This window comes from Aquarana catesbeiana, linkage group LG13, assembly GCF_042186555.1.
Source record: "Aquarana catesbeiana isolate 2022-GZ linkage group LG13, ASM4218655v1, whole genome shotgun sequence".
In the NCBI taxonomy this organism is placed as follows: domain Eukaryota; kingdom Metazoa; phylum Chordata; class Amphibia; order Anura; family Ranidae; genus Aquarana; species Aquarana catesbeiana.
The window spans coordinates 147,616,019-147,630,794 of NC_133336.1; the positions used below are offsets into that span (position 1 = coordinate 147,616,019).

Here is a 14,776-nt window from a genome sequence, read left to right on the forward strand (position 1 = left end):
GGATAGCTGATATTTTGGCCTGTAATGTAGAGTTATGAAATGTTCTCCCTTTACTGAGCTTGTTAAAGAGTTTAACTAGGTGATTGCCTAAGGATGGGAGTAGTACCTTCTAGTACTGAATAGTTAGGCCGTCAGGTCCTGGGGCCTTCCCTGCTTTGGTGTTCCCTATCGCCAGTTGGAGCTCCAGTAGTGTAATGGGATCTTCTAGTAGGTTGCGAATCTCTGTTGGCAAGGTGGGCATTAGTGAGGTGGCAATGTAGTGTGTCATACAGTCTGGGTGGGGTTGCGTCGTGGTCAGGTTGTAAAGAGACTCGTAATATGATTTGATTTCTCGGGTAATTTGTTGGGGTAGTGATGCTTTTTGTTCCGTAGGGGAATTTACGTGTGGTATATGGGATGCTAGTTTCTGGGTACGTAGCGACTGTGCTAATTCATTCACACTGCCCAACTCGTATATCTTTTTGCAGCAAATTTGGAGCACCGCCTTTGCTTTAAAGTGGAGAAGGTCAGTGATTTGTGTACGTACAGTGTCAAGCTCATCTCCCAGTGGGCCAGTTGGGGTCTGTTTATGGCTAGCCTCTAAAGCCTGTAGTTTAAGGATGGAGGTTGTTTGTGCAGTCCTTTGCCTTTTTATTCTCGCTCCGTGCTTTATAAGCACACTGCGGATCACCGCCTTGTGTGCCTCCCACACTAGGCCTGTGTCACTGTCAGTGGAGTCATTAGTACAAAAGTAATGTGCAATTTCTTTGATCACATCTGCCAGCACCTCTGGGTCTTGTAGTAGGCTTTCATTGAGCCTCCACGGCTTCCTTTGTCCCCTATAGAAGTGCTTCAGCGCATATCTAAGTGTGACCGGAGCGTGGTCCGACCAGGTGATGGCGCCTATAGTGGTGTCTTTGCCTGCAGTTGGTTGTGTGGTATCGGGAAGTAATCCATGCACGAGTATGTGTGTTGGGCCTGGGTGGAAAAGTCGTAATGCATCTATTAGCTGTGTAGTATGGAGTGCCGAGTGTATTGCTTTAAGTGTGCCTCAGGGGTGGAAGACAGCCCTGTCGAGGTATCTGTTTCTGGGGATAGGGGGATATTAAGGTCTCCTCCTACAATGAGCCGACCCTCGGAAATATGTCTGGAGCTGTTCTAAGTGTTTTTTAATGAAGGTGTCTTGTTGACTATTTGGGGCGTAGAGGTTTTGCAATGGTCACCTTTTACTCCACCAATCGGGGCCCTTGGGAAATAAAAATCTTCCCACCGGGTCTGTGGGACCAAGGGAGTCTCGCAGAGATGAGGATGGAGACCCCTCTGGATTTGGCTTCCGAATAGGTAGAGTGGTATACTGTTGGGTAGAATCTATTTTCAAGGACAGGAAAAGTGTTTTCCCGAAAGTGCGTCTCTTGTAGCAGTACAATGTCTGCTTTCATGCGTTTCATGTCATTTAATAACATCTGTCTCTTTTCGGGGACGTTAAGTCCCTTCGCATTTAGGATGACGATGTTAAGTTTGTCCATGTTCGTGGGGGGGGATGGGGAGAGAAAAAGTGGGTGGGGGTGAGAGTTAAGTAGAGAGAGAAGGGAGAGAGGAGAGAAAAGTGCCCCCTGAGGGTGCTTAGTCCTGCGGGGGTGGGGGTGGAGGGTGTCCACCGGGGGTAATGTCCCCTAGCAGGCACCACCTAGTCCAAATTGGATTTCTAAGGAATCGGCAGATTACTGCTACTACGCTCCCCAGCAAATGCTGGTCGGTGAGTGTGGGCCTAAGTGGGAGTGTGATTAGCAAGAGCCCAGGGGAGGTCCCCCGACCCCCTTGACCCTTTCTGAGTGTGTGGATGTGAGTAGTCGGCGGGTGTCTGGTGATATAAGGCTGATATACATTGAGAGCAGGAGCATGTAGGACCTCCTGGTCACCTATAACATTTAAAACTCTATAGACAGAAGTAACAGAACAAACTTAATGAACACACAGGTTGACAGAAAAACAAAACATTCCCCATTCAAGCTGCCTCCCCTAAGATTCCCCTCAAGCCAATGTCGGCATCTTCTGTGGGTCTGTTCCAATTAGTTGCCGATGTGTGTCTTGAGAAGCAATAACCCAAAGGGGCAGCAATGTCCCGCTTCCCGCATCCGCAGCCAGCTCCCTCCCTTTCTGGTCCCCCCACAGTTGTAGATCCCATATGTTCCCTGCGTAAGTTATCCTGGTAAGAATCGTGTTACCCTACCAAGTTAAGGTCATTGTAGTATTTTTAGTCTAGGACTCCCGTAAAGCCCGGCATCATCTGACTCCCCCTGGTAGTCCCTCCTCCCCTTTATGGCACGTCATATCCCTCCACAGCATCATCAACTCACATAACCCTCGATAGCATTTGTATGTTCGTTGCCGCCTGTTGTTCGGGGGGGGGGGGAATGGGGGTTCATGTCCTTGTGGGCTGCTTAAGTATAGCCTCTGGTTTACCTGTGAGAGAGTTTATTATGCAGTGGGAGAGGTATCACTTCCAGTCTGTTGCATATCCGGTGCATGGGGGGGTATAGTGTTCACCTCAGCGCATGGGGGACCGTTAAGACAGTTTCCTTTCCACTCTCGCAACAGGCAGTGTGGTCCCGCAATTAGGCAAATGGCAGTATAATGACATGGGGGGGGGGGGGGAAATGGGCACTACATACATCTCCTTATGCCCTTGCAAGTGGGGGGTGCTGTGGTAGACATCTAAGGGGTATAACAAGTCATCAACTCCTCCAAGGCCTCTGGAGTGGGGCCGTGGTTGGTAGCGTCCTGAGCCTGGGGGCAGTGTCTGAGTTTCAAGTAGCAGGGTGAGGGCTGAGGGGGAGCAGGCCGGCCCCCTGCGATAGTTTCCCATCTCCAGTTCAGTTGTGGTGTTGGGGAGCAGGTGCCGTCTCAATAAGGGAATCCTGCTAGTGGGGGTATAGCATGGTCAACTCGCGTAAAACAAAGTGTAGAGTCTGAAGAGGTGTACTTACGACTCGCGTGACCTGTTGTTGGATGGCGCTTGGGGGCTCCCCCGGGACCTCTGGGAGCGGGCAGGCTGGTTGAATCTGCCCATTGTGGTGCCCGAGCGTCCAGTCGGTCTCGGGATTCTCTGTAGCCAGTTCGGTACCTGTGCTGGTTCTGCCCCCAGGAAGGCGAAAAATGCCGGGAGGTCTGCAGGTGTGTGGAGTGTGAAGGAAGCCTGGGCTCTGCAGAAGATGACTGCCAGAGGGTAGCCCCATCTGTAGGTGCATCCGTGTCTTCTTGACACTTCCAGAGCTGGTTTCAATAATGCCTGACGTTGTAGCGTGGCTCTGGAGATGTCTGGGAGTATTTGGATGTGCGCACCATCAAATTCAATATCCCCGTGTTCCCTGGCTTTGCGTATAATCTCCTTGTGCACGTAGCGGTATAGGCGGCACAGGACATAGTGGGGTCTGGCAGGTTCTGTGGATTTGGAACCCAGGGTACGGTGTATTCGGTCGATCTCCAGTGATGTTTGTGGGGCATCCAGAATCCTGTGGAATATGGCTGTGACTGTCTCCGCCAAATCTTCCGGGCCTGTGGCCTCTGGGAGTCCCCGCAGCCGCAGATTATTGCAGCAACTGCGATCTTCCATTTCCTCCAGACGTAGTTGCATCTCCTGGGCCTCTAGAGATTGGGTGTCCTGCACGCATTCTAGGGTCACCATTCGGGTTTCCAACGCGGGGATTGAGGTTTCTCCCGTGGTCACTTGGTTCGTGAGGGAATGCGGCCTCGTTCTTACCGCCTGGATATCTTTACTGTGTGCCTCTTCTAACCGGAGTATCAAGGCCTCAATGTACGCCCACGCGGGTAGGGCCTGTAGCATTGTGCGGAGGTCTGCGAAGGGCCGTCCATGTTGGGCCGGATGGCAGCAGGGGTCTACGTTAGGTTGTCTGGCTCTGGGGAGGATGTTGCGAGACCTGCAGGCGTGTGCACTGGTGGTCGCCTCCATACGGGTTGCACGTGGGGCTGCTACAATGGCGCCTGATGAGGTTCTCAGAGTATCTTTTAAAGTAGCGCCGGATTTCGGGCTGGGAGGTCTGGAGTCAGGTCCTGCGGGTCGCCGATCTTGTCCTGTATCGTTTAGGGTTGCTCATGCTGTGCTCACATGGGGTAAATGTGATCTGGTGGCCGTTTTAGGTCGGGCTAAGCCAGAAGCTCCTCCAGTACACGTCTTTACTCGGCCACTGCTAAGCCATGCCCCCGTTTTTTTGTTTTTTTATTGTAACTTATAAACTGTAAACTTTCCAGGCTTGGGTCTCTTAACCTAGGGTTTCCTGACTACCTAACTTCTTTTGAGACCGAAAAAGGGGGTATCTCTTCTACGTCTGCTACAGTCACATCTTTTTTTGGGGGGTGAATTTTGGGTCAGTGTATGAGGAATGGCATCTGGAAATGCCTCTCATGCACCCGGCTCACTGCATCTGGATTGGGAGTTGGACTCCTCATTTGTCAATGGGGTGCCCCTCTGATATCTTGATGTACACAAAAGAATTGCGGCAATAAAAAAAAAAGTAAAAAAAAAAAAAGTGTGGAGCCCCCTCCTTCCCCCATATCCATTCCAGGCACTTTGGGTTTGGTATACATTCTAAGGGGAACCCCATGCCAGAATATAAAAAGACAAGGGATCCTCCCCAAAATTCACACCAGACCCTTATCGGAGCAAGCAGCCTGGCAGGCCAGGACAGAGGGGGATGAGCTACAGCTAATGAGTCATCGGTTAAGGATGCGGCGGCCTGCTCCTTAACCACTTGCCGCCCACCGTCAAATGATGGCTGGGCGGTGCGGCTCTCGTTCTGGGTGGACGTCATATGACGGCCTCCCAGAACGACCGCTCTCGCGTGCCCGCGCCGTGTTGCTAGCACACAGCACAAGCCTGATCTGTGTAAAGAGCTGCGGCCCTTTAACAATGTGATCGACTGTGTCCAATTACAGCCGGTCACATGTAAATACAGAGATGCCGGTGATCGGTGCTCCTCACCTCACACTGACAGTGTGAGGAGAGGAGAGCCGATCAGCAGCATCTCCTCACAGGGGACAGCTAGGTATGTAATCAGGGTACTGATCATCAGTGCCCTGATAACAATTAAGTTCCCACCAGTGCCAGCAATGATTGCCCACCAGTGCCAGCAATCTGTGCCCATTAGTAATGCCAGTCAGTGCTGGCTATCACTGCTGCCCATCATTGCTCATCACTGCCGCCTATCTGTGCCCATCAGTGTCGCCTATCTGTGCTCATCGGTGCCCATAAGTGCTGCCTCATTGGTGCCCATAAGTGCCGCCTCATCAGCGCCCATCAGTGAAGGAGAAACATTACTCATTTACAAAATTTACTGACAAACTAAGAAAAACCTTTTTATTTTTTTTTTTTTTTAGGGAAAAAATAAACACAGGAGTGATTAAATACCACCAAAAGAAAGCTCTATTTCTGTGAATAAAATGATAACAATTTCACATGGTTACAGTGTAGCATGACCGCGCAATTGCCATTCAAAGTGTGACAGCGCTGAAAGCTGAAAAATGGCCTGGGCAGGAAGATGGTGTAAGTGCCCTGTTTTGAGGTGGTTAACAACCATCTGTCAATGGCACAGAAAGTGGTAAAGGCCGGTACAAAAATCGTTCAATATGAGTGTTTTTTTGTTCTGATGTTTTTGTTTTTTTTTTTTGTAGCTCCTAGTGTGTATAGAACTTCAGGTTCTGAAACCAGCTCAGGCCTGCTTTTGCCTCTTAACTTTCAATCCTGGTTCATTACAATGATAGGTGACCTGACCTAAAGTCGGGTGTACTGACCTTTTTAACATATTTGCAATCAATATTAAATGCTCTGTAGAAATTCAGTTTTCCATTTTATTTCCTTGCAGATGCACTGAAAGCCGCGCTTCTCAGCAGGTGGCCTGGTTCTGGCTTAATGCACTGGAAAGTTGGCTTGTAAGGCCAAGTGTAAGTATTTTGTTTCCATGGATTTTGTTTACCGATTTAACATTTGATACAGTTTTGTATTGTGGATTCAAAGTGATAAAGTGTTTCCGTAACTCTTGGGTGGGTGAGAGATCTCTACGACTAAGCCCTTGTGGGAGAAATGTGACAGAGGTTTGGACTTTCAGAATTTTGCTGTATGTGTCAAATATATTCTTTCTTTTAGAGTGACCTCCTCAGAATGCAGCCCTTTTGATTTGAATCTGTGGCAGTGCATGGATTGTAGACAGACTTGCTTGGGCAGAACCTGGCAGACACCGAAACTGAGAATCTCCTACTATCTCATACATTCAAGGACATACATTAAAGGGATAAATCAACAATTCTACCCCTTTACATAACACTGGTATGGCCTCCTCTTGAATATGCAGTTCAGTTTTGATCACCAATCCTGAGACCTTGTTGAATTAGAGCGTACAGTGTGGGGTGGAGCTGGCTTCTGGCGAGTGAGCATCAGCAGGAGAGAGCTCCGGTCCTTGGTATGATATCCTGCAGACATCCTGGTAGAGCAGTGGTTCTCAGCTCCTGTCCTCAGGACCCACTAACAGGTCAGGTTTGCAAGATAACTGAAATACACAGGTGATATCATTTGCTGCTCAGTGATTGCAGTATTCTAGTATTTATTTCCCCAAGGTAATACTTAAAATCTGGCCTGTTAGTGGGTCCTGAGGACAGGAGTTGAGAACCACTGTGGTAGAAAAGCAGATATTTTGCAGCTCCTTGCCAAGCATGATCGTGGCCATGGTGAAGATCAGGCCACCTACGGGGAAATCCCCGGCAGAGCAGCAGGCTAAATTCTTGTTGGGCTCTCAAGATGGCGGCGATGACGGCTGGGAACCACGAGGAGCGGAGGAGGAGATGGAGCCGCAGTCAGTGTCACAATCCTCGGCTACAGAAGAGGAAGATTCACTGAGGGTAAGCCCTCTGCCTAAGCGGGATCATTCTCTGAGGAGGGGTCATTCTTTAGATGTATTAGATGTTTTTTGGTGGTTGTTATTGAACTTTCAATATTGTATAATAATTTATCCAAGTGTCTTCCAGGACAGCCCATGAGACCTAGGACTCCTCCTACCAGGACAGGAAACACGTTACCCCACTAGATAAAAGGGCGGTCCTCCCGGCCCCATGTCAGTTATTAGTGTTTCCTCCGGACGGGGTGTAACATGTTACTGGAACCTGGTCCCCTATGTCTCATGAGCAGGGGCTCTGAATGGCTGTTTGGGACATGTCACTAACCTTTTCTCCTCTGCCAGAAGCAGCATCTCCGCTGGGGAAGTTGGCTGTGCTGCTGTCCCCTGTTCTCAGTGCCTGGAGAGGGCCAGGACCGGGGTGATGTCCGGTCCCAAGCGCGGTGCATTGCACTAAGGCTCAGGCAGAGTGGCGGTGTCCTTTCTCTGCTGACAGCGTGGCTGGTATGTGCAGGGGAAAGAGGAAGCTGCTGCACTCGAGGGGGTGGAGCTACTGCGCTCCAAGCTGGCCCACAGGAAGTACCTGGAGAGGGTCACTTCCGGGGCATATGACTTAATGATTGGACGCCGGTTCCGATCTCCATAACGCCGCGAACAGGGGACGCTGGCTGCTGGTGTTTGGTGAGAAGCAGCGAGGCTGTACCTGCACAGGCAGTGGATGCGTTCCCCAACACCAGCACCTCACAGGTAAGCCTGGGGTGTTTTGTCACCCTCTTGCTATCCCTGTGAGTGTTCCCTCCCCCTCCCCCCTCTGTAGTATTGGGTGTAAGGGGACACATTTCCTCCTTTCTGCACGAGGTGTTACAGAGTGATTGGGTGGCTTATGCCGCGTACACACGACCAGACTTTCCAGCAGAAAAGGTCCGACGAAATCATTCCGTCGGACATTCTGATCGTGTGTGGGCTTCATCGGACCTTTACTTTCGAAAATTCTGACGGACCTAGAAATAGAACATGTTTCAAATCTTTCCGACGGACTCAATTGCTATCGAGAAAACCGTTCGTCTGTATGCTAGTCCGACGGACTAAAAACAACGCCAGGGCAGCTATTGGCTACTGGCTATTGAACTTCTATTTCCTAGTACCGTCGTACATCATCGTGTTCTAAACAATCAGACTTTTGTGTGATCGTGTGTAGGCAAGTCTGTTTTGGCAGAACTCCATCGGAAAGACCGTCAGTCTACTCTGATGGAAAGTCTGCTCATGTGTACGCGGCATAATAATTACATTGTGGGTCATTTATTTTGTCTTGCAGACCAAGACTCAGGATAAGGCCCAAGTGCAGCCACCAAAAGGGAATTTGTGGTTTGCGCAAACAAATTGAGCTCCTCATAGAGCAAAGCAGTTTGCCGCACCTGTATAGAAGGCTTAATAAAGAATGACCCGGTAGCCTCCTGTCAGAAAAACTCCTGTCTGACTTTTGTCAGATGAGTTTGCGTCTACCTTTAGCTCATTTAAAACGTTAATTGACAAGCTTCAGTCTCCAGCAGAGGGTCCATCTTCAATTAGGGCTTCAGTCAGCAGCACTCCACAGCAAGCAGAGAGTGAAGAACCTGAAGCTGAAGTCAGATCTACCTGTTCTTCTCCGGAAGAATCAGGGTCAGATATAGAGCCCAGGGATAGAGAATCCACAAGGGGCTCAAGGTTCAAGTTATCTTTAGAAGATGTCGATGACTATCTATACAACACTTGAGTTGAAAGAGGAGGAGGTACAATTATCCAAACATGATCTTATGTACAAGGGTTTGAATAAGAAGGAATCTAGAGTTTTTCCAGTGCATAGTTCCCTCATTGATACTATCAAACTGGAGTGGGAAAATCCAGAGAAAATGTTTCTTTTCTGGTAACCTAAAAAGGAGGTTTCCTTTTGATGAGGACACAGCGCAGCCGTGGAACAAAAATCCTAAGTTGGACACACCTCTTTCAAAGGTTTAAAAAAACTCCGACCTAGAATTTGACGATATGGGCACGCTTAAGTCCCCATGGACAAAAGAGGGGATATCCTTCTCCACAGAGCCAGGGATTCAGCTGTTGGGAATCTTAAACCAGCTCTGGCCTCCACATGTGTAGCCAGAAATCTGGAAGTACAGTTGATACAAATTCAAACACATTTGTCGGCAGGTACCTCTAGAGAGCAGATTTTGAAGTCTTTCCTTCTTTTTTGTGCAGTGGGATTTTTGGCTAATTCTTCCGCCGAGTCGGTAAGAATGTCAGCCAGGACTTCGGCCTTAGTGAATTCGGACAGAAGAAGCCTATGGCTTAAAACCTGGTCAGGCGCAACTTTGAGGCTGAATCACCTATGTTGGCTTCCCTTAACGGGTGATAATCTTTTTGGCCCAGGACTGCAGGAGGCACTGGAACGCACAGCCGATAGGAAAAAGGCGTTTCCAGAGAAAAAGAAAAACCCGACAGCAAGAAAGTTTTTTTTTTTTTTCGTGGCCAAGGTAGGCAGCAAGGTCCTAGAGAAAGGGACAACAGGCCCAAAAAACATTGGACAGGGCACAAAGGCAGTGGTAAAGGGGGGGTCTTGTTTAATCCTCCTCAACAACCCGCCAAGCCCCAGTGACTCGTGTCCCCCATTGGGAGGAAGATTGAGGGCCTTTCTCCCACAATGGGCAGCAGTCACCTCAAGTCCCTTCATCCTGGACCTAGTGATCAATGGGTACAGGCTGGAATTTTCTCGCCAACCACCGGAGCGGTTATTGGTCACCTTCCCTCCCTAAGATGGGGAAAAAGCGAAGGCTCTGGGTCTCCAAATTGGAGACTTATTAGGTCAAAAAGTCCTGATCCCTTTTCCCTGGTCAGATCAGGGCAAGGGGTTTTATCCCCATATAGTTGTCATCAGAAAGCTGTCAGAAAAGTATCTGCTTATCCTGAATCTTCCGTCTTTAAACCTTTCAATCAGATACAAGCACTTTCATATGGAGACGGTATTCATAGTCAAAAAAAATAATTTTAAAGCGCCCCTGTCCCTGTGAGCTCGCACGCAGAAGCGAACGCATACGTAAGTCCCGCCCACATATGAAAACGGTGTTCAAACCACACATGTGAGGTATTGCCCCGAACGTTAGAGCGAGAGCAATAATTTTGGCCCTAGACCTCCTCTGTAACTCAAAACATGTAACCAGTAAAAATTTTTAAAGCGTCGCCTAAGGGGATTTTTAAGTAGCGAAGCTTGGTGCCATTCCACGAGCGTGTGCAATTTTGAAGCGTGACATGTTGGGTATCTATTTACTCGGCGTAACTTCATCTTTCACATTATGCAAAAACATTGGGCTAACTTTACTGTTGTGTGTTTTTTTTTTTTTAAAGCACAAAGCTGTTTTTTTCCCAAAAAAAACGCATTCGAAAAATTGCTGTGCAAATACCGTGCGAAATAAAAAGTTGCAATGACTGCCATTGTATTTCCTAGGGTCTTTGCTAAAAAAACATATATAATGTTTGGGGGTTCTATGTAATTTTCTAGCAAAAAAATTATGATTTTTACATGTAGAAGAGAAATGTCAGAATTGGTTAATAGATCAAATCGCTGATCCAAACACCCAAATAGTTATAAATGACTATCATTGAAATTGTCAGGGGTTCCTAAACTTTTGCATACGACTTAGCATTGAATTGTTTGAGAGTGCCCTCTAGTTGCAGTACCTCATGAAAAGGTTGAGAAACCGGTAACCGGTAGTTTTAGAACATTACTTATTGATATTAACCAGCAGGTCTTTGTCAGCTTCATAGTTCTGTTGAACCTTCCAAGTTGGTTTAACCTCTTACCTAAGGGTAAAACACATCTTAAAGGGTTACTAAACCCTCGCATTTTTTTTTTTTTTTTTTAAATAATGTTATATTTGCCTCCACTGTGCATACTTGCCTCCACTGTCCATTGACTCCGGCGCCTGCGTCAATGGATTTGATTGACAGCAGCGGGAGCCAATGGCTGCGCTGCTATCAATCTATCCAATCAGCACACAAGACTCTGGCTAGAACTGGTGTCCTTGTTCCCGGGGCGATAAAGACCTGGGGGGCAGTTGAAAAACCATTAAGGTGAAAAACACAAGGGTTTACAACCCCTTTAATGCCTAAGCCCAATTTTGCAACTTTGATATGTTTTGATAAAACCGTACATATCATCACAACTACTTTGTGCATCCAGGTGGATTATATTATTTTATTTTTTTTTTTTTTTCAGGTCAAATTGGGCTTTTATTTGGTGGTAAATGGTGATGGGTTTTTTATTATCAAAGGAAAATTGAGCCAAAATATAAAAAAAAGTGTTTTTTTTTTTTTTTTTTCTTTCTTTTAGCTGTATATTTCTTGCTACCACCATAACATCTACTTTTTTTCCCTATCTCTGCAAGGACAGAGAAAGATGCAATGTGTCTTTCTCGTCCATTCAGAGAGACAGAAAACACAGGTGCGGGCTTCACAGTGACTAATCACTGTGATAGCCAAATCAGAGGCTATCACAGCAATCAGGTGACCTGGAATTGGACGTTGTGGGTCCCAATCATTAGGTCAGGGAGACCCTGGTCACTGTGCTGGGAGCGCACTGTGCGACGTGCTCCCAGCACAAAGGGTAGGTATGCAAATAATGCGGCCCCATGGCAAAAAACCCTGTGCAGTGGGGGCCCGCATATTTGTGTTGTGTTGGCGCCAAGGGGCTAACCATGTGTTTTAACTTGTCTGCTTACTTCCTCATCTGGAACATAATCTGTCTGTTTCAGCTTCCACAGAAAACTTATTGTCCTGCTGTGACATTGTGTTCACATTAAGACCTCATGCACACGGACGTTTTTACAGCCACGTTTTTTGAGCATTTTTTGCAGCTTAAAAACGCCTGTCTGTTAGTCTATGGCTTCATGCCCACCTAGGCGTTTTTGAGGCGCAAATGGCATAGGCGTTTTTAAGCTGTAAAAAAAAAAAAACCCAGGGCCAGTGCTTTCCGCGGTGCTAGAGCTGTAGAAATGCGAAACGTGTGAAAATGCGCAAAAACCCCCAAAAACGCAGCGCCGGCATTTTGAGCGTTTTTTAGCTCCGGCGTTTTTTGCTCCAGAAAGTTGATTGGACACTGTAATCTCTGTAAAAACAGGAAATTCCTGTCTGGACATTAGGTTACCCAAGAGTCCTTTGCACAGCCGTGTGACTGTGGGTAGGAAAAAGAAGAGTTGAAGATGGCAAGTGCTGTTTCTCAAGTGGAGCTCATAACTGCTGTACAGGCCAATCCTGAACTGTGGGATGTGGCACATCCACTTCATAGAAACCACATTAGAAAAGTGAAAGCATGGGAGGATATCAGTGCTGCCATTACCCCTGGCCGGGAAGACTTAAGACCTGGAGAAAGAAAGGAAATAAGTAAGTCTATTTTCCTTGAATGCATGATCTGTTTGTGTGTAATGTAAATGAAGATTGCATATTTAACCCTTTGTTTTCCACGTTATTTTAGGCAAAATTTTACAGTGCCGCTGGAAGTCACTACGTGACCGTGTCAGGAGGGACCTCACGGACGAAGACAAGGCAGCACGTAGTGGAGCACCAGCGCCTGCGAAGAGACCACATGTCTATCATACAAATTTGCTGTTCTTACAGCAAAATATGATAAACATCAGACCGTAAGTTTTTTTTTTTTTTTTTTTCTTCCCATATATTTGCCTATGTACATTGCTTTTCAGGCGGTATGTTCCATGGCTATTGTAACCACTTGCGGAACGCTGCATGTACATATACATAGGCAGAATGGCACGGCTGCACAAATGGGCGTACCTGTACGTCCCTTTTAATTTACCGCTCTGGCAGCGCGCGTTCCCATCGCAAGGTCCGTTGGTCCTGCGGACTCAATGTCCGCAGGGACACCGGCGATCATCTCACGGAGAGGAAGAGGTTAACCCCTTCACTGCCAGTGTAATTTTTACAGTAATCATTGCAATTTAATCGCACTGATCGCTGTAAAAATGACAATGGTCTCAAAAATGTGTCAAAATTGTCCAATGTGTCCGCCATAATGTCGCAGTCAGGATAAAAATCGCTGATCGCCGCCATTACTAATACAATAAACATTATTGATAAAAATGCCATAATACTATCGCCTATTTTGTAGACACTATAACTTTTGCACAAACAAACTTTCTTAAATAAAAGTAGAATACATATGGGCCTAAACTAAAAAAAATAATTTTGATTTATGTTTTTTTTGGGGGATATTTATTATATCAAAAAATTAAAATTCTAACTTTTTAAAGACATATGCACTCTCTTTTGGTTTATAGTGCAGAAAAACAAAAAACAAAACTCAGAGGTGATCAAATACCACCTAAAGAAAGCTCTGTTTAAGGAAAAAAAAGGACGTCAATGTTTTTTTTGAGCCACCTTGCACGACCGCGCAATTGTTAAAGCGATGCTGTGACTTATCTCAAAAAGTGCTCTGGGCTTTGGCCAGCTAAATGGTCCGGGCTGAAGTGGTTACGTTTATACATTTTGTATTGTCTGCATGACAACTTCTAACATTACACAAAGAGAGGTGGCTGCAGAAGAGGCAGAGGTTGAGAGACCGAGCAGTCCAAAGGTGCGCACTGGATCTCCACGTGCAATGAGTGAGGGAGGTGTTCAGTGCACAAATGAGGTAACTGCTTATGTCTGCCTGTCTATCTCATTGTCTGTCCATGTACATGTCAATGTAAACAATTTTGTTCTTTTGCAGGAATCCAGGGCCTTGGAATCTGTGTCGACTGCCAGTCAGCAAGGTGGAGAGCAGCGCGGTCGTGGCGGTGTTCGTGGACGTCAGACGAGCAACCCATGCGCCTGCTTCTGCCGCAGCCTATACCACATCCTAGAGGACATTGGGGGAGACCAAGAGAAGCATTGTATGGATCGCATTTATGGTATTGCTATGCAATAACGACAAGCAAATCTAAGTGGTGGGCCACCTCCATGCCATCCATATAATGCTTCTCATGATCCCCCGATGGCCCTTGGGAGCTCAGCAGTGCTAGCACCCCCCTCTCACTATCAGCCCCCTCCTCAACGCCAACCACCACCTATCCCGTCCCAGACCTCATTCTACACCCCGCACTCCTATGGTGAATTTCCATCTTCCACCTTCCATTTTCAGCCCTCATACCCTGTACCCCGCTACCAGAAGGATTTTTTGATTGATCGCCAGGCCCAAGCATTACCCCGTCCCCAATCCCCACATCCCCAAAGTGATCAAGCATCCACCACCACCTATCACCAGTTGTGATCCCAAACCTTTTATTTTGTTATAATAAATATCTTTTCTTTATCGTACATCATGGGACACAGAGCACCATAGTAATGACTATCTGGGTTTATATGCTACCTTTAGGTGATTGGACACTGGCAACCAATAGTAAGAAGGTTCCTCCCATACAGGAAGTACCTTAGTTTTTTGTCAGTGTCTTGAAGGTGATGGTCACAGCTGTGCAAGCTCTTTCTTCAGATAATGTCCCAGTGAGGATGTTATAATCGGATCCATTCGGATGGCATATCATGCTAAAGTGGATGGTACCTGAGCCCTGTTTCAAGAACAGGGTCTTGCCTGTAATGTTTCCTTATGGAGCTGGACCCTTGTGATAAGGTATTCCTGGTCTTTTATTTGCCCAAGGAAACCTAAAGGGTGCTTTACAGGTCCAGGGGTGTGGACCCTAAACAAAAGGGGACCCGGTCCCTGAAGGTCCTCAGTGGCGTTACCCGCGTTGATGGGGGAAGATTGGGCCTATCTCAGGCCCTGCTGCGAGGATCGGTGAGTGCTTCCTTTGGAGGCCCCATTTTTTACATTATTTCCAAAGTAATGTTATGCAGATTGTCATGCCAGATTGTCATGCCAG

At 47.2% G+C, this 14,776-nt stretch overlaps 1 protein-coding gene across 1 annotated transcript in view; it reads left to right on the forward strand.

The window, feature by feature from the left end:
* ZFYVE26 (zinc finger FYVE-type containing 26) overlaps positions 1–14,776 on the forward strand; it is a gene marked incomplete in the record, with an annotated part of 1,901,467 nt that overhangs the window by 54,979 nt on the left and 1,831,712 nt on the right. Inside the window, 1 exon segment of the mRNA XM_073610828.1 lies at positions 5,859–5,937. Coding sequence (XP_073466929.1) covers positions 5,859–5,937 — 79 coding nt within the window.